Here is a 21,432-nt window from a genome sequence, read left to right as displayed (position 1 = left end):
GGATCTAACAGTTTTCCTTTAAAGTTCTCTTTCAGGTGCCCCCAAGAGGTGAGAGGTCGGAACAGCTCTAGGATGAATGTAGCGCTTGTGAAAGGTGCAAGATTGGCAGTGCCATTGATCCTCAGGCAAAACATGACCTGGACAGGAGACGTGGTTAAAGGTGAGGAGGCTGTCTGTCTGAATTCAGCATCTGAGAGCTGAGGGAATCAAACTACAGAATGAATCCCTCTGGCTGTATGAATGACTGTAAGAGACTGCATCTCTCTGGACAGGAATAAAGAGCAGATAAGAGTTTAAAGCCAGGGAAGGCCAACTTTGGAGACCGAGCCAGTACTGCAAGTTTAGTGTCTTGACTGTCCAGAAAGAGGAGAGATACCGTCACTGTGTCCTTCACTGACCACAAGGCATGAGAGTTAAATTGCTTTGTTAATCCTTTTGGGATTACATGTTAAGGAGGTGGTTGGTGGGGTTGGTGCAAAACAAACCAAGACTGAACAAAAGGAATCCCCTTCATCAAGGGCCTATTGATCAGCTCTGCCCAAGTGGAACAGATAAAGTCAACCGCCGTGACAGGAAGATCGTAACCTGAAACGGGGTCCCTGGTGGAACCTTTTGTGTGTGCGCTGGCTTTTATGCTCCCTGTGGAAACTCGAGAGGCAAGGCACATCACAGCAGCGACGGGGGCCTGCGTGACCTTTGATTTGGGACGGGGGTGAGCGTCCAGATATCCGATCCCTGTTAAAGTGTTCTTGACGTCAGCCTTCACGTGAGCACAGCTCCGGTCTGGCTTGTGGTGAAGCACAGAGAGGCAGGTACAGTTACCTTTGAAGTATACTTCAGGTTTCAGGGGAACAGTGAACCCGTGGATAAGCCTTTTAGTGATACTTGAGGATAATGACACAGAGTAAAACCCCATTGAGCCTGTGCATCTGACCCCAGAGGGCTTTGTCTGATTGGGATGGGGAAAGAGAGACAATAAGTATGCGGTCGGTCACTTGCATTTAGTTGTTTATTTTCCCATGCGTTCATTATGAATTTCTCATGATTGAACATCTAGCTCTGTAATTTACTATAGTCTTCACATTCTAATTATACAGCAGAAGAGTGAATTTCTCTTGCACTAAGATCCACAGTTAGTGCAATCTCTTGGTTCAAAAGTTCAGATCTGGTGTGCAGTAATGGGAGCTTTCTAAAAACAGAACAAAGAAAAAGAATAAGGCAATAATTTGGAACATTTTTAACATTGTCGAGGTTTAAAAGCCTTTTCTTTTCTGCGCCGCCCAAAAGGTATAGCGTACATTTCTTCAAACAATACACTGACATAAGAATGGAGAATAAAGGCTTGGTGGGATTTAGGGATTATGAGGGTAGGAATATGGTGCTCAGTAACAGCACAGGAGACAGGTAACAAAGCCTCACAGCCAAGATGGGATCTCTTTAGGGTGGAGGCGACGTCTCCATTGCCTCAGCCTGTCTTCTAATAACCTGAAACTGAGCTTTTAATCCTCCAGCTGATGGGACTGAGGTTTGCTAGATTGACGTGCAGTAATAAGAGATGTTCTCTTCCCCTCCATCTCACACATCTCTGAGGGACACACTGCAGAGTAAGCCCTGGTAGATACTCACGCTGCCTCCTGTACAGAAGCTCTGTCGCACACTCACACACGGACACTGATGTCAAAGCGACCGTGTCTCACCTCGTTCCGCTCTGCGACTGTTCGGCTCCTCCCTGCCCCTTGACCCCGTGACCCTGTTGACCCTCTAGAAGAAGAACTTCCTGTTGTGGAACAATTGCTGGACATCTGACCCCTGGACAGGAAGTTGGGTTTGCTGTAAGGGATGATGTCGTTTTCTGTAGGCAGAAAAACAGTAGTTAAGAAAACGCATAGACCACAGGAGGCGGCAACAGTAAGGGATGGGAAAAAATAACAAGATGTTTACTTATTGGGGTTTTGTCTACTCAGATAAATCCCCAAATACTTAAAAAAACAAGGCCAGCTGTTTGGGATTTCTTTGGCTTGGACAAGCGGACCACCCCTAAATTAAGAGTTTTATCATTTGCTATACGCTATAATTTATTTTAAGTAAAGACTCTTTTATTTAATTCGGTTCCATTGTCGAAGTATATTCCCTTCAAATGGTTTATGATTGCATTAGTAGTTTCCAGGCTTTGCAAAGCAATCCCTCAGACTGAAAGTCTGTCTGCTTTTACCGTCTCTGTGCCGCGATGCTGAAGCCTTCCTGTGGTGGTTCAGGTGCTCAGGTCTCCGCTCCATGGAGGAGGGTGCGCTGCCGTCTCTCTCCAGCGAGGTCCGGCTGCAGTCCAGGCCGGGGACAGGCAGGGGCTGGGGGAGCTCATCACCTGGGGGAGGCTCGGGGGGCGGGGGCAGGGCTGCACAGAGCAGAGGAAACACTTCAACATTTACAAACAGGACAGCAAATCACACGGGTGAGGGGAACCCCTCTGTGCCTACAAACAGTACGAGGATTACATTTGAATTACTGTGTCGCTTCCTTCTTAAAAGCACCTAAATAACAAAAATAATGGCATCTCAATTGTTTAAGGCTAACAAAACCAGGACCCTAATTAATACTGAGTCCCAAGGTAAGGTGGATAAAGACCGGCTCTGGCCTTCACCCGTTACTCTGTAACTTTGTGACTCACCTCCTTGGTTCATGTCTCTCCGGTACTGGCTGGTCTTTGAGGACTTCTTCTTGGCTCGAGATTTCTGCCCCGGAGGAGTGTGGCAACTGTCGCTCGATGTGTTGTGCGCCCGGCCTGAAAAGAAAGACACGCTCGATCAACACGCAATCATCACATATTATTAATGAAGCAGGAGGCGTCTAGTATCAGCAGGGCACAGAAAAGGCGTAGTTATTAGAATAAAAGGTAAAGCAAAGGGTGTGGTAAAAGCCCCGTTGCCCTGACCTGGTCCGGCTGAGCTGAGGTTGTCTGCGCTGTGTGCTGCCCCCTGGCTGGGCTCCCGCCGATGCCCAGGTCTGTGCGCCGGGCTGGCGTCAGGGCTGGCCTCCAGCGCTGCAAGGTTGGGGTTGGACTGGGTGAGGGGCGGGCTGGGGGCTCGAGGAACTGGGACAGGCCCGCATGGCAGCCTCCTACAAACAAAGAACAAATTGAAATTAGCACCGAGGCGTGATTTTCTGTTGAATTTTAATGAAGTATACTTATTCCACACTTATACATTTAAACAGTCTTATTAAATCTGTATTCAACTGCATTACCAAATCTATTTAACCCTCTTTGGGGGTATATATATATATATATATATATATATATATATATATATATATATATATATATATATATATATTTACTAGTAAGATATATTTTAAAAGCAGAGAAGCTAGGATTTCGGTCAGTGATGTATTTTGTTCAGTAGTGCTCTCCGTGGCTGGTGTGGACGCCCACGCACCGTGGCAGCTGTGGCATGTCGAAGTGGTGCAGGCGGGGGATGTCCTCCGAGGGCCGGCTCTCCTCTCTCGGGGAGGGGGTCAGTGTGGCTGTGGACTGCTCTCCGTACGAGGCGGCGGGAGAGGAGGCCTCGCCGCGGGGCGGGGGGGGCGGCACGTCCTCCGAGTCGTTCTCCATCAGGTAGGTGCGCTCGGGCAGCGGGGGGGACCAGTCATCTCCTTCCGAGCTGGGGGGGGGACAGAACTATCAGCATCCAGATACAAACCTTCAAAGCTCTGAAATGCTAAAAGGAAATAAATTCAATGACAAACGTTTCTACTAGAAGGCATTGTTTGTCATTGAATTTATTACGTTTCTTTTAGTATTTCTACATTGTAATTATGGATGAAACATTCAGTCATCCATCTATCTATCTATCTATCTGCATGTCTGTCTGTCTGTCTGTCTATCTGCATGTCTGCCTGTCTGTCTGTCTGTCTGTCTGTCTGTCTGTCTGTCTGTCTGTCTAGATAGATAAATACATAGATAGATACAGATATTTAAAAAATAAATTTTAACTTGTTGATAGCTGTAAACAGGTATGAACAAAAAATAAATAAATAAATAAATAAATAAAAAACTGTTTGACCTAGATACCGAATGATTTTAATGGAGTCAGCTCCTTTTAACCCACAAAGGTCGACAGGATACGAAGGGATGGATTTGAGGAGCTGCTGTATTGATTTCCATTGTCGATAGTCTATTCCTACCATGCTGGCTCTCAGTGTAAAAAGAGACATCACATTCTCATCCTGGGAAGGAAGGCAGCACGCAGGTACTGTCAACTTCTCTTACTAACTGATCAGATTGTTAGCCTAAGCTTAACGGGCACCAGGTTTAGTTTTGTCATTTTTGGGAAGCTTCATTATTGAGGAGTGAATTATTAAGTAGCTACAGTGCAGTTTTAGTAGGCTAAAAATGTGCCTTTTTGTTTTTTGGTTGCCAGCATGCTAAGTGGTGTAATGTTAGTCCTTATTGCTAAACATGGACTTTAAGAGATGTTATATTGACCATTGGCTGGATGCACTCTTGTGTTGTGTTCAGTGATGCTCTACACTAGATGTCGGTAAATGCCGTTATGAAGGTGAGCAAATAAGTAGATTTGTCAGACTCTCCTAACTCCCCGCTGACGTCTAAACAATACAATCCAACTGTCAAAAAATCTTAAAAGCCTCAATTAATATGTCTAATTCTAGTGTCAGCTCTTGCCTGGGGCGTTTCTGGGCGGTTCAGTGTATAACCTGATAACCTTCTTTGCTTGCGCACCAGCCTCAGGTCCTCTGAAACCTTGCCAGCTGCGTGTGTAATGCTATTAATTAGTGTCAATCTGAGTGTTAACTTGCTGCTGAATGGGGAAAAATGAAAGCTACATGTATTAATAGGGCATATAAAGAAACCTAATGTAACCCCTTAGCACCTAAATGAAATTCCAGGAGTTAAATGATGGGACCGTGCAGCAATATAGCTGGTATTGTGGCTAAAAACCACCTTTAAGGTACAGATAATAGAAGATAATGGTGGTGGTTCATTGACGACATAGAAAAACATAATTGGTTAAGTCGAGATCTTCTGTAACGTCTGGCTGTATATGTGAACTACATACTGTACATTTAGCAGGGTGCAATACCCCAGTGTGAGTCCTGAGTGTCAGACCCTTACCACATCTCTTCATCCTCCCCCTCCTCTTCCTCCTCCTCCTCAGAGAAGGGGTCGAGCTCTCCAGTGGCGGGCGGGGGGGGCAGGGCCTCGGCCCAGTTCAGGGAGGGCGTCTTCACAGGCTTCCCCATCGACTTCTGCTTCCCCAGCTTCACCGCTACCAACACAGAGACACGCGCGTGTTTAACATGTAGACAAACAGAGGAGTTCAATATCCATTCTGTTGTAACACTAACACCAAGAATTTAAAAAATAAAACAGCATGACGCCACATTCACATAACTTCCAATTATTCAAAACTTTAAACGGTGGTAAAATGGTGTAGGTTTTGTAGTACTGGAAACTAAAACAATTGCTACAGAATGAGGTCTTGTGATAGGATGCTGTAATAAAGTAGTTATTAATTTATGAAGCAGTGCTATCCACAGCCTTGGGGTCTGTATATGGGAGCGTTAAAGACAGGCTTTATCAGTCTGCATTGCGTACCGTTCTCAGTTCGGGTTCGGTCCGGCTGTGCGTACTGCGCCCCCGAGGGGCCAGGCTGGACAATCCAGAGCCCCCCCTCCTGGTCAGGGGTGAAGGGACCCTGTCCGCCGAAGGGCATGACGGGGGTGCTGGCGTAGGGGGTGGTGTGCTGGGAGTAGGGCGTGTTGAACGTGCGCAGGTCATCGCTGGTCGGGTCGATGGTGCTGTAGATAGGTCCTTCATTAGACCCAGAGCCGAACTTCTCCGTCTGGGTGATGTAATCAGATATCCCAGCGTCTGAAAAGAGATAGAGTCTGGGGGTCAGTCCTGTTACTAGAGACGTGAGCAAAATTCAGATATGCCTGGCAAAAATAATCTCCTCTTTTAGTTGTTTTACTTAACTTTACCATATTTAACGTTCCCATTTATTCTAAAGAAAGCTACTGTATCTTATATACATTTTCAGCTGCACCAAAATATGTATCCTAATTCTTCTCTTATCTAAAAAAATATATATCTCATTCAGGCGAAGTGTCGCTGTGATACTGTTCTCCCTGTGCCTCATATCATTGCAGCTGTCCTTGTGGTACCACTGCCCCACTGCTAGTCCCATTGAAAAGCTCTGGGCAGTGCAGTGTGAGAGGGATTTCTACAGCAGGGAGTCTGTCTGGATTACCGTTATAATATCTCTCTGCAGAGTCGTGCTTGGTGGTGCAGCAGTTGACAGAAGCCTCCTTCCCGCTGTGCATGAGGTTCGTTGTGGGCCATGAATCTGCCAGCCAAGGATAGTTGCCCATGTTGGTGCCAAGCATGCCGGGTCTGTGGAGGGGCAATGGAAGCAGTTACTTCTTTGTTCTCTTTCTCAGATTTATACCTGGCAATCGCATGCTGACGGGTTTTAAAGCATATTTACAGCTTACCTTCCGTTAATGAGACCAGATCCTTCTCCATGTTGAAATCCAACTGTGGTAGAAATAAAATAAAATACATAAATATTGATATACATATGCAATATCTATGCAAAAACATAGTCACTTTTTTATTTATAACATGTTCAGTTATATTTGTAAACTGTTGAATTAAGCTGTATAAAGCACAGCATGTATAAATGTGAGATAAATCTAATGCGTCCTTACCTGCAGGGGTGTAAGCAAAGGAAGCTGCAGAGCAAGAACATGCAAACTGTTAGCAAAGGCTCTTTTGGAGAGCATGCACATTGACAGTTAATATAGCTGTGAAACTTGCTGTCTAATCAAGAAAGATACACAATTCCTTTACGAGCGTGACTGCTAAACCTCTAAATGAAATGCAAAGAGTAGAGCAGACAGATGCTGTGAAACCTGTGAAGTTATCATCAAAGACATCTAGCTTTTCTGCGACAGATAACATATTGGAGGACCTAGCATTTGCTTTTGTTATTGTAAGTGCTTCTGGTGAATATGGGTTTCTCCAGTCTCAGTGGAGACGTCTGAAGGGACCTACCGGTATAGTGGCTGAGCTCCTTCCTCTTCTTGCGCCGGCAGTAGATCCAGACGCTGAAGCCCATGAGGATGACCCAGCAGGCGCCCCCGATGCCCGCGATGAAGGCTGGCTGCTTCACCACATCTGTAATCTGCTCCGCCAGGCTCACGTTCCCACCCGGCTCCACCGGGACAGAGGGCTGATTGGAGGGGGTCTCTGATAAAAACCATGAACACAGAGAGGAGAGTGAGTGGCTCCACGGGGTCTGTAGACAGTGCTTCAGCTACTGAACAAGATCAACAAGATACTGTTATGCTTAGCACCAAATGTGCACCCAGATCTCTTTACACTGCTGGGCTAGAATCTCTTTCTAAATCAAAGTTGGACTCCTGGTTTGTTCCAACCCTAAATTGTTTAACTGAACCTCCATCCAGACCCTGAAATAGTTCATTATCTCATGGTACCTGTTAACCCTGGAGCGGCATGGCCCTCCAGGACCGTGATTGGACACTCCTGTTGTAAATCTAAAGCCAGAAGAGTGTGGCACTCACTGATGAGGATGGCCATTGGCTGGCTCCTGGCTCCCACTCCTCCGCTCGTGGCCGCTGCCACCTCAACCTGGTACAGGACCCCCGGCACCAGCCCCCTCACCACGCTGGAGTGCACAGTGCCGTCCACGGTCTTGTTGATGTGGAACCGCGAGTCATTCCCCAGACACCAGATCTGAAACACAAAGGAACACCAGCAGGGACATTAACACCCAATCAGCTCCTGCTACACTGCTGCAACAGGCAAGACTTCCATCTGTAGCTAGATGGCATTTGTTTCCTTCTGATGGTCACAGGATGGCTGCTGATGGATTGTACCTTTTCGACACCATTGCTCACCCGCTCCCCCCGACATTTCCTGTGTTAGACTGATCCTGCCTACCTTGTACTCCTGGATGATTCCATTCTGTGACTCCACAGGGGGTGGCTCCCAGGACACGCTAATGCTGGTGTTGTTACTCAGCTTTACAGTTACCACTGTAACAGCTTGTGGCGGGGCACTGGGAGCTAACCGAGAAAAAAAAAAAAAACGCAAAGAAATGAAGACCTCAGCCTTAAAATTCAAGAGGACCGTTACTAAAGCAAACTGGAAAAGTCCCGCTCACCTTCCTCAGGTGTGCGGACAAGCAGCACGTCGCTGTCCATGCCCTGGAACTCATTGAAATAGGGCCGGATCTTCACCTCGTACTCCGTGCCCTTCCTCAGGTCGGTGAGCACGCTGCTGCGCTCCGGGGCAGCCTTCACATCCTGCAGCAGCCAGGCACTGCCCCTGGGCCGGTACAGCAGCCGGTAGCCCTGGATGTACTGAGACTGCCGGTCCACCTGAGAGACGCAGCAGAGTCAGCAAGGAGGCCTGCAGCAGCAGTGCTCAATGCAATGCAATTTCTATTGCTCTTTTAATGCACATATATCTTCAAAGAGCTGTACTACAACAAACAAAGATTCTTTACAGATTTGTTTTAATCAGGTTTTCCTGGTCCTCGTTCTCACAGTAACGCAAACACGCGCACAACAAACACAGAGACACAGAGCAACAGCAATAACGCGCGTGCACACGGACTCGCACACGCGGATACTCACAGTCCAGGTGAGCTGTACGGTGGAGGCTGTGAGCACGACTGGCTCTTGCAGCTGCACCACCACCTCCCCCAGCTCTCTCTGCACCTGCCGATGATCCACCCCCTGCCCTGTCGGGCTCACGTCTGAGGGAAAGAGGGAACAGTCATCATCCAAAATGCCTCGATTCCACCTGGCTAATTGGACTTAACTTTGTGTGGCGGCTACTTGGGGGAAAAAGCCAGCGCTCAAAATGATTACTTGTGTCTGAAAGATTGCATGTGACTGGCTGACCACACCAAGAAGTTATCTGCATCTCTGCTTTTGCAATTTTCAGAGAAGAAAGTTGTCGACACAGCCAAGCTCTGTAGTGTTCGTTGTTAGAAATATCTCACATTGGGCATAAAAAATGTGACTTTTAACCAAATAAGTACCTTGTGTGCGGACGGGCTCGGAGATGGGGCTGGGGTCACTCAGACCGTAACTGCTGACCGCTCGGACGATGAACAGGTAGACGGTGTCGGGGGACAGGCCAGTGACCGTGTGCTTCTCCAGCTTGACGAAGTCCGCCACCGTCTGCCAGGTGCTACCTGCCGATTGGCTATTTCGAAAAGCAAGCACATATATTAAACAAAATACTGAGATTACTGGCTGAGATGTTCCACATCAGTGTAAAATCTACATTCCACTGCCCCGGAAGAATACAAAGATTCTAAAATGCTAATTACGTGGTAAAGAGCGGCAGGTGGACACCCCTATAAAATGAGTTCTATCAGTGGCAGTGGAATGATCCCTGAATGTCTTCAAATACAGGGTTGCTATAGAGTGACTGTGGTGCCGCATCTATGGGAGAAAGGCATTTTGCTGGGATTACTTAAAATCAATTTAGTCCAGTAAACACATGTTAAATGAATTGAAACAAAACATTGATATAAAGCTCCTGCTATATCTGTCTCAGGACGGAAGTCTCAGAGCACTACCTCTCCCTTGCTAGGCTTCAGTGCAGTGCGATGGAGGAACAGCTTTTCCACAACACAAAGCCGCTAAGCAACTTTATTGCTGGCCTGTGCAATTAGACTACAGCAGATAAATCTGCTGGTACATTAAATATTTCCAGTGCCGACCTGAACCCAGGCTATAAATCCAAGGTCACTTTCTCAATCAACTCTGCGGAAACAGAAAAAAAAAAAAAAAAACCGCAACAACCTCCCCCAGCTGTGACCGAGACGCAATAAATCTGCCAATTTCCATAACAAGGTGTCACGGACAGCTATGACCCCCTAAATAATACCCCCCCCCCCCCCCGAGCCCCCAGCACTCCAGGCAAGGAAATGTTATTGTAAAAATCATATAAAGGCTGCGGCTATACATAAAGAATCAATTTCAGGGACGCAGCACTGTGCTAACTGTTGCCCAGAGGGCGATCGGAATGAGATGAAGTCTGGTGCAACACAGCCAGCCAGTCCCTCTGAGAGCAAGAGGATTAATACAGCTGACCCTCTGCCCAAAACCTCTTACTGCAAGAGGGGAGTGAGAGGGTTCTGAGAGTACACCATCCTGCAACGATCATCACTTCCAACTGGAAACTTTCAACACTCAGTCGTGCACAGACAAGGTTTTGGATCATTGACTAATTTACTCTCCAATTTAAACACTATGAGCATAAATGTATTTTGGGTGAGTAAATGCAACATTACCTTGAAGCTCCAATAAATACAGTACTTTAATGCTAACATATGGCTTACGCATTAACTACAGCCTTCCATTTTAACTATATTCAAGGCAATGAAGACAAAACGGTTGTCTGCTTGAATTGGATGGATTTACTCATATTAAGTTGCTTTATGTATCTCTGAGTGTGGAAAGGTCAGGGACTTCAAGACAACATGGGTGTTAGCTCTTGTCTGTCGTGTCTGGCTCCTAGCTCTTGAATCCGACACTCACTTAATAAAGAATAAGCGTCTGTATGGAGGCTGCCTGCAGCCACTGAGGGACCGGGCGTCAGCTGAGCTCATTGAGCAGCACGCTGGATTTTACACTGTCTGCATTAACAGGCGACAATGCAGCAGAGGCGCGCACAGGACTAATGCAGGGGGAGCAGATGAGTTTTCAAAAAGGACAAAATCAGAAAGGGCTGGGGGTTGAAAAACTGTTCTGATAATAACATGGTTTTAGAAATAGGGTTGGAGAGCTTTTTTTTTTTTTTTTGCAGATGGGGCTTACCTAAACGCCTCGATGATGTAAGAGGTAACCAGGGCGCCCCCCTGGTGGTTGGTGGGCTGCCACGTCAGAGTCACGCTGTTCCGCGTCACGTCCATAACCACTGGCTTCTGAGGAGGGCCAGGGAGCAGATTTGGTTGTGAGGGCTGGGGTACCCATGGGGTTCCGCTTTCTACAAAGAAAAACAGAAGGTTAAAAAAATTAAAATTTTCACAACAGGATATTATCTAGATTTTGTGTTTATTTTGTATATACACCATTCCCCGGGGAAGGTGGTAAAAACCTTGCTTTTTAATACCAACCTGTAAAATGAACATCCAAATAAACTGTTATGTTAGCGCTGGGTACAGGGTAAGTCTGTATTTTGCCCATTTTGAAACACTAGCTCTTGATGCTTTTAACTTGAAACATTTCTGATTCCCCAATGCTACCCCGATTGTTCCCGTAAAAGATCAAGAAAATCATTTATTTTCCATCTGCAACATCAGCGAAACTCCACAGACTCAAACACTGTCTAGGGGATCCTCGTCTGTCTGCATGTGGTTCTGGAAATCAATAGTGATAGTTTAACCCATTAATGTGGGGCAGCGCCTAGGGTTACCAGACATCCCAGGAAAACTGAGGCCATCTCAATTTTCAGCCTTAATTTCCAGAAACAGAAACAGTGTTAAATCGTCCCGGTTTTGCTATTGATTTCACTTTTTTTCTTTTTTGGAAAAAACTGTATCAGAGTGCTCAGCAAGTTAACAGCAAAGTAACTGATTAGATTGTGTTAGCGCCATTCAAAAATAAACAATATTATGGTTTATTTGTTTAATACCTGTAATTCTGATTATGTCTACATTACATGTTTAAATGGTAATAGCTGATCTAGTGTTCTAATCCAGCTACATTTAACATGTTTTGATGACAATAGAAAGAAAACAAAGTGTCGTTATGATGTGCAATAAATACACCCCGATGTTTAATTTTTATATTATGATTGTGTTATGTTATATACAGTTACTGTAACGGCTTCAGAGTTGCTACAGTGTCAATGGATCCTCTCTGGATCCTCCGGATCCCCTGTGCTTACCTTGCACTGTGAGGATCCCACTCCAGCTGGTCTCCCCACTGGAGCTCAACGCCATGCAGGTAAACATTCCGGAATCGCTAACCTAAGAAAGAGAAGCACAGGTAAACATTCCAGAATCGCTAACCTAACAAAGAGAAGCACAGGCGAAACATTCCAGAATCGCTAACCTAACAAAGAGAAGCACAGGCGAAACATTCCAGAATCGCTAACCTAACAAAGAGAAGCACAGGTAAACATTCCAGAATCGCTAACCTAACAAAGAGAAGCACAGGCGAAACATTCCAGAATCGCTAACCTAACAAAGAGAAGCACAGGCGAAACATTCCAGAATCGCTAACCTAACAAAGAGAAGCACAGGCGAAACATTCCAGAATCGCTAACCTAACAAAGAGAAGCACAGGCGAAACACGCCATGATTTCATATTCCTATTACATAATAAATGTGAAGATTTATTCCAAAGTATTAATGAGGAGAATAAAAAAAAGGATTTGAAATGGGGGTCTCCCTCCCACACAGTACAGTATTAAGATAAAAACACAATCAAATCTGCTAAGATGCCAGACCGTATCAAACAGTACTGTCCAGTCAGAAAGAAGTACAGTCAGTCTATTCATACACATTTCTCATTTTCATCTATATTTCACAAAAGAATCATTCATTCCAAAGAGGGACAAAACTTTATAATAATTCCTGGTTATCACCCAGCTGTTCTGGAATGGGAGTCTTCTCTTCAAAGGATTTTATATAGAAAGCAATGAAAATAGAACATGCTGATGAGCATTTCAGTGACGGGCTGAAAACCCCTCAGTAACAGTATTATCTCAATGTCTGGTATAAATGTTCAGTAGTGTTTCAGTTAAATGTGTGTGTGTGTTAACTGGACCCAGCAAAGGGATAAGTTTGAGCCTTGATTGAAATACTTAATTTCCATGTGAGAATGTGGATGGAATGGAGAAAACTGTGGGAGTTAATTGGTGGTCCAATCAATCAATTATTCAATTTAGTTTAAATAAGGCAGATGTGTATAAAAGTCTTGTAGAGGCTGGGGCTTAGGGAGTGGGCCTCTGCCAAAAAGCAGCCAACCACTGAAACTTGTTATTATTTGTTAAAAATAATTTGTTTTATTGTTGTTAAATAAAAGTGCTCATTAGCATCACTATTTTATTGGATGCCTCATTTCCTGCCTTTTTGCGTGATTGCTTTTGCCTTTACAGAATGTTTCCCCATGTCTTCTTAGGACCCATATTAGTTTTGTATCAGCTGGCATTCTCTTACTCCACAAGAGAACCCACGCACACACAAGTGGAGGGTCCCCATAATTGCGTACTGGAAATATTTGCAAAATGTGTGTAATATTGGGTTATACCCAAATGCAATCTGAAAGGTCGACGGAAAGTTTAGACCCTTTGAGTCTGGAGCAGATTGGTGAAAATACAAGGCAGTTATCATGTGCACCATGTAGGGTTTGACAGATGGACGGACAAACAGACAGACATGTGAATGCAATCTGTGCATAAGGTCCACGTTAGGAAAGATTGACAGTACTGTCAGCGAGTTGTGAGTATTGACCTTGGATGTAGAAATAATGACATTAGCATATTGCTGTGGTCATCGCTGGCTTGGGATTCGAATGCACATAGATTAGCATTCACAAGTGTTGCACGAAGGAAACAAATCTGAAATGCACAGTAAGAGAGAGAGAGAGAGAGAGAGAGAGGGAAGGGTTGATTAAAATTTTATTGCGTGGCTCTGTGCAAAAACAAGGATTGAAATTGCTTAAAACAGTGGAAGAGGCTAGGACTGTCAGAGAAAGAGATCTAATGAAGCTGGCAGCTGACTGAGTAAACAGCATATTCACTCCTCACAGGGCCAGGAACTGCACAGGTTCAAACACTGTCTGGGGGATCCTCGTCTGTCTGCATGTGGTTCTGGAAATCAATAGCAATAGTTTAACCCATTAATGTGGGCTGGGCTGCCCCCCCCACAAGCTTTCCTACAAATGGAATCTGTGAAGCTGGCCGGCAGCCAGTTGGTCAAGCCTGTTTAGCATGGGTGTGCCAGCCAGTCTTATGTTCCACTTCACGGATATGGTGAAATCTTAATTACACCAGTTGACTCAATTCCAAGATAACATGTGACGTTAGGTTGGTCGAACGTTGCGTTTGCCACGGTTCTTTCCCTCCTTTCCCAGGAATAGAACTGACCTCATTGGAAAGACTCTCAAGCACTGCTTCAGCCAATCCCGTCTCCCGTTAACGGCAAACGCTAAATGGGAGATGCTAGTTGGGGGGTTGCCCACACAGAGAGGGTGTAGCACACGTGTGTGCGGGGTAAAGCAGCGGGCACTGGTACATTATTCATGGCCAGCGCTAAACAGCTCATTAAAAATTGATGTGGGGGGAGTCAGCCGGGGTTGGAAGATTTTGATTCCCTCTCTTGTTTCCTGTCTTTTCCTTGTCACATTCTCCCCATGGTGGAGCAAAGCTAATGCATCTTCGGTGTCCCACAGAGCCTAATAGCATCACTTTCTAGAGCTGCAGACTTTTACAGCGGTGTAATGCCCAAAAGAGCTGTCAGCCGCCGCCAACCAAGCCCCCCCCCCCCCCCACACACACACATACACACTGCAAGCGGGTTAATGGTCCTGGGGGAGGGTTTTGTTAGGTTGGACCAACAGCCAGCTAGGAAGACTTTTTATACAAACATAGAGGAATAAACAAATAGGGTTTTCAATATACTGAATAGACACTGACATGGGAAAAAAAACAAACCTGTCTGTAATTTAACTAACATACGATTTCCTATTGGTGGTGCTTTAGTTATGTATTTATTTATTTATTTATTTTGGTTTATCTGTTATCTTTCAGGTACCTGTAGGTTTGTGATCTGCAGGGTTCCGTCCTCCATCAGGCGGATGCGCTCGTCGTTTCCCAGAATCCTCTGCCCGTCCTTCTCCCATTGGATGCTGGGCAGGGGGTTGCCCATCACATGACACTGCAGCTGTGCCCTGGTGCCCAGAGCAAGCGTCTGATTGGCTGGTCCCTGGCGAATGATTGGGGGGATGCGGTCTGATGGGGCTGAAAGCAGGAGAAAGGGATGCGATTCAGCTGACAGGGTACAGAAAATGATGCAACGATGACGTGAGTGGAGCATAACCTATTGTATCTTACACAGCACCCTATATGAATAAGAATTACTAAACAGTGTAGCTCATCCTAACATGATTTCAATCACATACAAACCATGAAGAAATTCCAGATAGCTGCATCACATCATTATACAGATCTACTCCATATCTATCTATAGAGAGAGTACAGAGTAGAACCAGATGCTGATGTGATATATTCCCTGTGTTAAATTGACTGTCTACTTGTCTCTAAATACCACTTTCAAACAGTCCCCAGAGTGGTCGTTATTGAAGGTTTGACTGTAGTTCATTGTTTTTTTGTCAGTGTTAGATGATCAGAAAGGGCTGCTCTCTCTGACCATCTTAAAACCGGCACTAGTCATGGCTGAGATATCCAACCGGGTGGTTTTTAATAGCTTTTTTTTTCAAGATTGACAATGCTTTTTTTCATTTCTTTCCTTATTCAACACTCTCCAAGGGGACTCAGGTTAAAGTATCCGTCTCTTTAAATTAACGCATGTCTCAGCAAACGGCCTAATCCCATTTCAGCTCCTCTGGCTGCCCGCTTGTCTTAAATCGATCTCCGAGAGCCTCAGACAGACACATGGCTCTCTGCTGGGGCCGAGCAGTTATGGAAATACCAGCATGCGATTAGCCGTAAGTAAAAAGCCAATTAAAGAGAGGTATTAATTTATTACTCTAAGATGCATTAGTGCCTCAGATGGTCTTAACAAGTGAGGCACTAATTAGACCTGCAACTCACTCCTGTGTTTTTTTAAGGGCCGCTGCCTGAATGAGCTATTCATTTTAAATGGCCTGTTCACTTATACTGAGGTTTTACAAATGGTCTGTGTCTCCATAATATAATACTGTGTCTGCGTTTCAGAAGACAGTGATGCATTCGTGCAGCAGTACTTGATTTAAAAAGAGTCTTTATAAACCCATGAAGAGGTTACTGGGTTAACCATTTGTGTAGCCCTGTATTAAGCGAAGGCATCGGATATTTGCGCACATCCTTGTTGTATGTTCATATTGACGTAGGAGCTGGTTTCACATTGTAAGTAATTTTGAATTATTTGGAATGGTTCCTTAGAAGAATTAATGGTGCAAATGGTACCGATGTTTCAGTATATTGTTACACAACTAGTGAAACAAACATGTTGCCCCTTTGTTTTATAGGGGTAGTATATTGCTAATCTAAAGTGGCATATTGATAATATTAAACTGTTACAAATACCACTAATTGCTAATGTTACTATACAGTAAACTGTCCTACGAAATCATGTACACGTCAGACTTACAGTATAACTTCCTTAAGAGCAGATACGGTAGCTGTTTGCTGTTTTCCAGAGAAACAGCTACATTTTTGACTCGTGTTCATTCCAATCAGACAGGCAGAGTCAGTCAGGTTCTGTGTGGGAAGGTATCTAAAGCACAGCTTCTATTTCTAATAATGTACAGTGATTGTGAAAGAATCGGATTAACGGTCATGCATGTGTCAATTTGTATGGCACTCGCAGTAGATGTGTGAGAGGCAGTGGGGGTGGTATTGCCTGTGAGTGCATTGACAGGGTCGAAGTGGCTGGAAATCAAGGCGTAATGAGTCCTGACTGCACTGGGGCAGCGGCTGCCCATTCCTCATTGAAAACAGGGCACGTCCAACAAGCAATTTATAAAAACGAGTTGCGAGGTTTGTCCCTCAGGCCGAGATGTCCTTCACACTGCAGGGCTAAGCCTATATATAACACGCTAATGTGCTTTTACACAGCAGTCCGTAGGGAAAGGAGCTTTGGGGTTAGTTTACTGTTTAACCCCCCTCCCACAACCTCCTTGTAACTGGATTGAAAACCCATCAAAAAAATATAACTTTTTCTTTTTTCCCCAGCTATTTTAACCAGCTTTCTACGCAAGATAATAACAAATAGTCTTGCATAAAAAATGTTTTACTCAGCTTGATTTTTTAATTGGGTTAAAAAGAGAAGGCACAGGAACAAAAAAAAGATCTAAACCGCCCCCGTTTCTCTCCCCTCGCCACCCGTCACTCACTGTTCTCCACCTCCAGGAGGGCCTTGGTCAGGATGCTGCCCGCCACGCTGATGGCCTGGCACATGTAGTAGCCCGAGTCAGCAGCCTGGACTCCAGTGATGGTCAGCTCTCCGCTCAGAGACACAGAGAAGCGGCCTGACTGCTCCGGGGGCTGGCTGGGGAACCACAGGATCTGAGCACGCAGGAAAAAAAAAAAAAAAACACTGTGAGCTAGGAGCAAACGAGACACATCCCTGACAGCACTGGAGACTGTCTGTCTGTCTGCCTGTACAAGGATGGATTAGGAGCCAGGAGATGAAGACTGTCTTTCTGGCTGGAGGGCCGGGGTTAAATGGCTCAAGGTGTGTGTGTAGAGGGGGGGGCAAACTCACATAACCTCCCCGGGTCTCAGTCTCGCCACCAGATGCCAGGACCCCACTACTAGAATTCAAATATAATACTGATGGTGTGATTGCTATCAGTATGAGAGGGTCGAGATGAATCACTGCGGTTGCTCTTAAAGGATTTACAAGGACTAAGGACTGACATGGCATCTTTGACTGGCTATCAGAACAATGTGTTTGGATACATTGACACACACTGTCTTGTCAGATCTGATGAGTGTGGATAAGGTATGGGGGTGGTGGGGATGGTCAGCAGCAGCCTTGAATCGAGTCACTGCCGATCAAAAGTCAGAGGTTAGAGCCTTATCCTAAAAATAAAAAACGAGGTGAGAAGGTTATGGTAAAGAAAAGAAAAGAAGAAGGCGGCTGGAATTCATCCAGCATTCCAAGCCCCAGCTTTAAGAATCCACCTAGAATGTCCATAATTCCATCATTCAAGGCTTTGAGTCGCCTCTGGGCAGAATTCTACTTGTCCATTACTGTCGGCTTTTATAACTGAATACTCTCTTTCTTAGTCAGTCAGAGACTATATATAGCAGGCTGCCAGCCTTTTGTACATGAGAAACATACTCTATAACACTCCAGCCTCTCTCTCTCAGTCTACTGCTGTTGATAATATACAACTGGTATCCACTCCCCATGCCTGACTCTAACATCCAGTCACTCCAAACTCCTTTTTAATCATGACCCAAAGGACACTATAGCTGGGGATGGCAATATACAACCCCTAACCCTTACCTGGCTCCCCTCTTTTTGCCAGAACACAGCGGGAGGGGGGTTTCCCTTGGTGCCGCAGAGGAATGTGACGGTCCGCCCTTGAGCCACGATTTGGTCCCGCGGGCGAATCACAATCTGGGGAGGGACTGTGAGAGAAGGGGACCCTGTTAGTCACGGCTAGACCAGTACAGGGAGCAGGCTAGTAACTGAGGCCCAAAGCATTCTCAAAACCTTTTACTCTAAATCAGAAAGGAAAAGTGACCTAACTCAAAAAATAACAGAGCAGACAGTTAATGTATTTTAGAATTAAAATTTCTATGGGAAAATAACTGTGCAAATAGCAATTCTTTGTAGTAAAAATGATTCAAAATCTTGCTTGTAGGTTCTTTAAGGAGTCTCTTGTCATTCCCTTGTTAAAGAAAAAAAACACATCTATCCTGGGTATCCGGGCAATTCCGTGTGGTGCTGTCAGAAGCCTGGGGGCTGCTGTGAGCGTATACCCCCTAGTTTATCAGATCAGAACAGAGAGAAGCGGTGGGATTTTGAAGTAGCCCTCGTTAGCGAAGGCGCTGCACTCCAGCACTGCACCCTGCCCTTTTCAAGAAGATGATCAATGGTGTGGGTTTGCAGATGTTAATCTTCAGGCCTTATCTCCCCCCCTGCCTCCCAGAGGCATCATTACAAGACAGAACGCAAAGATCTGCCATGTAGAGTACTTCCAGATACCCACCCAGACAGGCTGCACCCCGTGGTGGTGGTGAGGGTGTATGAGAGAAGGGGAGATGGTTGCTATCCATGCCTGAGTTGCTGCCCCCTCACCCGTCTCCCGAGCCACCTGATTGCTATTGATCAGCTTGTGAGCAATTGTCTATTTCATGGCGATCTGAATGCATAATTCTATCACCTTTCACCTCTAACTGCAAACTCGCCTCCTCTGCCCCTGTACCTGCTCCTCCTCTCCCTTTCACTCATAATTAAGAACACATCGAAAGACACACAGGTCACGCACGCACACACCCACATGAAAATGAAAATACTAAGAAGACAATCAACTGTATAATCTACAGCGTTTCTGTTTCTGCCCTAGAGGATGATATCCAGCTAAGTACATATTTAATATACCATAATTAGCAAATGGAGCTTTAGTAAGCCGAAAAAACTCATGCATTTATTTATTCGTTCAATGCATTGCTATGTATTGTGTGCATTCTTCAATATATATAGACTACAGTTATAGCACATTATTGAACAGCACAGACCACAGCTATCGATCCCTCTAAACCCTGCTGATGTTGGTCTCTTAAAATTGAATCTTTGAAATACAGATTTAAAAAGGGGGATTGTCTAGACTTTATGAACAGAATATCAAAACCATCACTCTCAGTGCTGCATTACTTCCAGAGGGTCTCTTGTTATTAACACAGCCCTACTGCTTGGCTGGCAGGTTTCGAAGCACACCTGTGAGTGATTACACATATTACACATCTCATATAGAAGTGAGCCACTGCAGAAGCGATGGCCAGAGGTCAATCTCGCCCTCACCTTGGGGTCAGCGCTGTAGGATCTCTGCTCTCCATAAAGTGACCTCTCTACTTGGTGACCTCTCCAGCCAGGCTCATAAAACCACACTAATCCCCCTCTCCAATCTGCCTGTCACTGACCCCGGGCAATGGGGTAATAGATTATTTCGCATTCTCCGCACATCCCATGCAATACCGGACTGATTATACAACAAGAGGGGTACGTAGAAAATAATAATAAAAAAAGACATTTCGTTGAATCGCTTGTCAAAGAATTTCTATTTATCTGTGTTTTAACATGCAATAGTGGACAGCGATCATGTGTTTCAATTCAATCCTATGTGGGGAGATTCACTATAAACACAATGGACGCTACAGAAATGGATATTGAACTGCATGTACAATGTGTGCTTGAAGGACAAGGGAAACAGACTTCATACACTAGTCCGGGACTACTGTTTTTCTCAGTTGTATAAGGTACTTATAATAATCTTCCTCAAAGAGAGGGGTGGTAGAAAACACTTTATACAAAATGTGATGGATAATCCTGAAATTGAATTCACTGTGCCAATGACCCCACTTACCAGAAAAAAAAAAAACAGCGATTAAATCCGAATCTGCTTGATCACAGAACTTTGCTGCGGTTGCTAGGCAGAGGATTTGTAATGATGCATGCTGGGATAGTGGAGATCATACAGTGTAACAGATGTGCACATTCTGCCCCTGGGCATGACGACCACATACTTTGCCCACAGGTTAAAGGATCTAGCCATATTCTGGAGTTGTTCTCATATACGTCCAAGTCTTACTGCCCTAAATTCCTCATAGCTGGCAGCTCTAAGAGACAAATATAATAGTCTAGGTCCCCCACAAATATTACCGATTCTGAGAAGCATCGTAAAGCACTATAGAATCAGGGTACACATGGTAAAAACATAGTTAAGGTGTGGTGTTTGTTTTATTCAATTACATTACCAGTAAAAAAAAAATGTGTGAAATAAATAAGCAGATACTGTACACAACAGTAACAGATCAGCTTCACTGCTATCTGTACCAATCCACTGCACTTTATTTCAGTCCAGTGCAGCTATTCATTATGTGCTGTATGTTTGTTTCCCACAGCTTTAAAGGAAAACCAATCCTCCGCAACTCTCCCTGAACCAGGCCAAATCACTGTCTCAATTAGACGCTAGTCTTCCAACAGAATCTAAATATAGAGCCCATCAGCTGACAAGGCAGCTTCAAATCAATTTAAACGATGTAAGATTGAGGGAAATAAATAAACCAAAACCCCAGTTACACAAAAATGTGAGGAAAACACATTAGGAGGCCTCTGATATCACCCTTTTTAAAAGACACGGGGCCTTATTTAAAAGCTTTAGAGGAATTCAGCTCTTAATTTATCTGGGCACTTTAGACTCCTGGTGTCCTACATAAAACCCACTGTTGCTTTGCATTGATTACCTGTCCGCTTGAAGTAAAAACACATGTATTATTTTCACGCTCCTTGCTCTTTATATGGGTCCTCAATAACCCTTTAAATGTAAATGAGAGATCCCCACTAAACACTGACCTGAATTCTGTAAAGAGGCAACATCGTCTTTGGGTTTTGAGACTTCAGATAGTCTTTAGATAGTCTCCCCACTATGAACTTGCAAAACGAAATTCATAAAGCCTGAAAGAGCACT

The 21,432-nt window shown here is 44.9% G+C and overlaps 1 protein-coding gene across 6 annotated transcripts in view; it reads right to left on the bottom strand.

Moving 5' to 3' along the window:
• LOC117397441 (roundabout homolog 3-like) overlaps nucleotides 1–21,432 on the bottom strand; it is a 97,228-nt gene that overhangs the window by 714 nt on the left and 75,082 nt on the right. For 4 of the 6 annotated variants that reach the window (XM_059009449.1, XM_059009450.1, XM_059009446.1 and 1 more), the window contains 21 exons: nucleotides 18,246–18,370; nucleotides 17,125–17,296; nucleotides 14,823–15,028; nucleotides 11,951–12,032; nucleotides 10,879–11,047; nucleotides 9,090–9,256; nucleotides 8,680–8,801; nucleotides 8,205–8,421; nucleotides 7,982–8,106; nucleotides 7,603–7,774; nucleotides 7,073–7,267; nucleotides 6,727–6,750; nucleotides 6,511–6,553; nucleotides 6,267–6,409; nucleotides 5,612–5,887; nucleotides 5,129–5,282; nucleotides 3,432–3,656; nucleotides 2,930–3,114; nucleotides 2,666–2,779; nucleotides 2,213–2,392; nucleotides 1,698–1,852 (listed from right to left, as the gene is read on the bottom strand). In XM_059009449.1, coding sequence (XP_058865432.1) covers nucleotides 1,698–1,852; nucleotides 2,213–2,392; nucleotides 2,666–2,779; nucleotides 2,930–3,114; nucleotides 3,432–3,656; nucleotides 5,129–5,282; nucleotides 5,612–5,887; nucleotides 6,267–6,409; nucleotides 6,511–6,553; nucleotides 6,727–6,750; nucleotides 7,073–7,267; nucleotides 7,603–7,774; nucleotides 7,982–8,106; nucleotides 8,205–8,421; nucleotides 8,680–8,801; nucleotides 9,090–9,256; nucleotides 10,879–11,047; nucleotides 11,951–12,032; nucleotides 14,823–15,028; nucleotides 17,125–17,296; nucleotides 18,246–18,370 — 3,251 coding nt within the window. The remainder of the gene's footprint in view (nucleotides 1–1,697; nucleotides 1,853–2,212; nucleotides 2,393–2,665; nucleotides 2,780–2,929; nucleotides 3,115–3,431; nucleotides 3,657–5,128; nucleotides 5,283–5,611; nucleotides 5,888–6,266; nucleotides 6,410–6,510; nucleotides 6,554–6,726; nucleotides 6,751–7,072; nucleotides 7,268–7,602; nucleotides 7,775–7,981; nucleotides 8,107–8,204; nucleotides 8,422–8,679; nucleotides 8,802–9,089; nucleotides 9,257–10,878; nucleotides 11,048–11,950; nucleotides 12,033–14,822; nucleotides 15,029–17,124; nucleotides 17,297–18,245; nucleotides 18,371–21,432) is intronic. The other 2 variants (XM_059009448.1, XM_059009451.1) reach the window with 1 other exon arrangement.

This window comes from Acipenser ruthenus, chromosome 39, assembly GCF_902713425.1.
Source record: "Acipenser ruthenus chromosome 39, fAciRut3.2 maternal haplotype, whole genome shotgun sequence".
Taxonomy (NCBI): Eukaryota; Metazoa; Chordata; class Actinopteri; order Acipenseriformes; family Acipenseridae; genus Acipenser; species Acipenser ruthenus.
The sequence above is the reverse complement of the archived record's forward strand: the minus strand, read 5'-3'. Positions and strand labels throughout refer to the sequence as shown.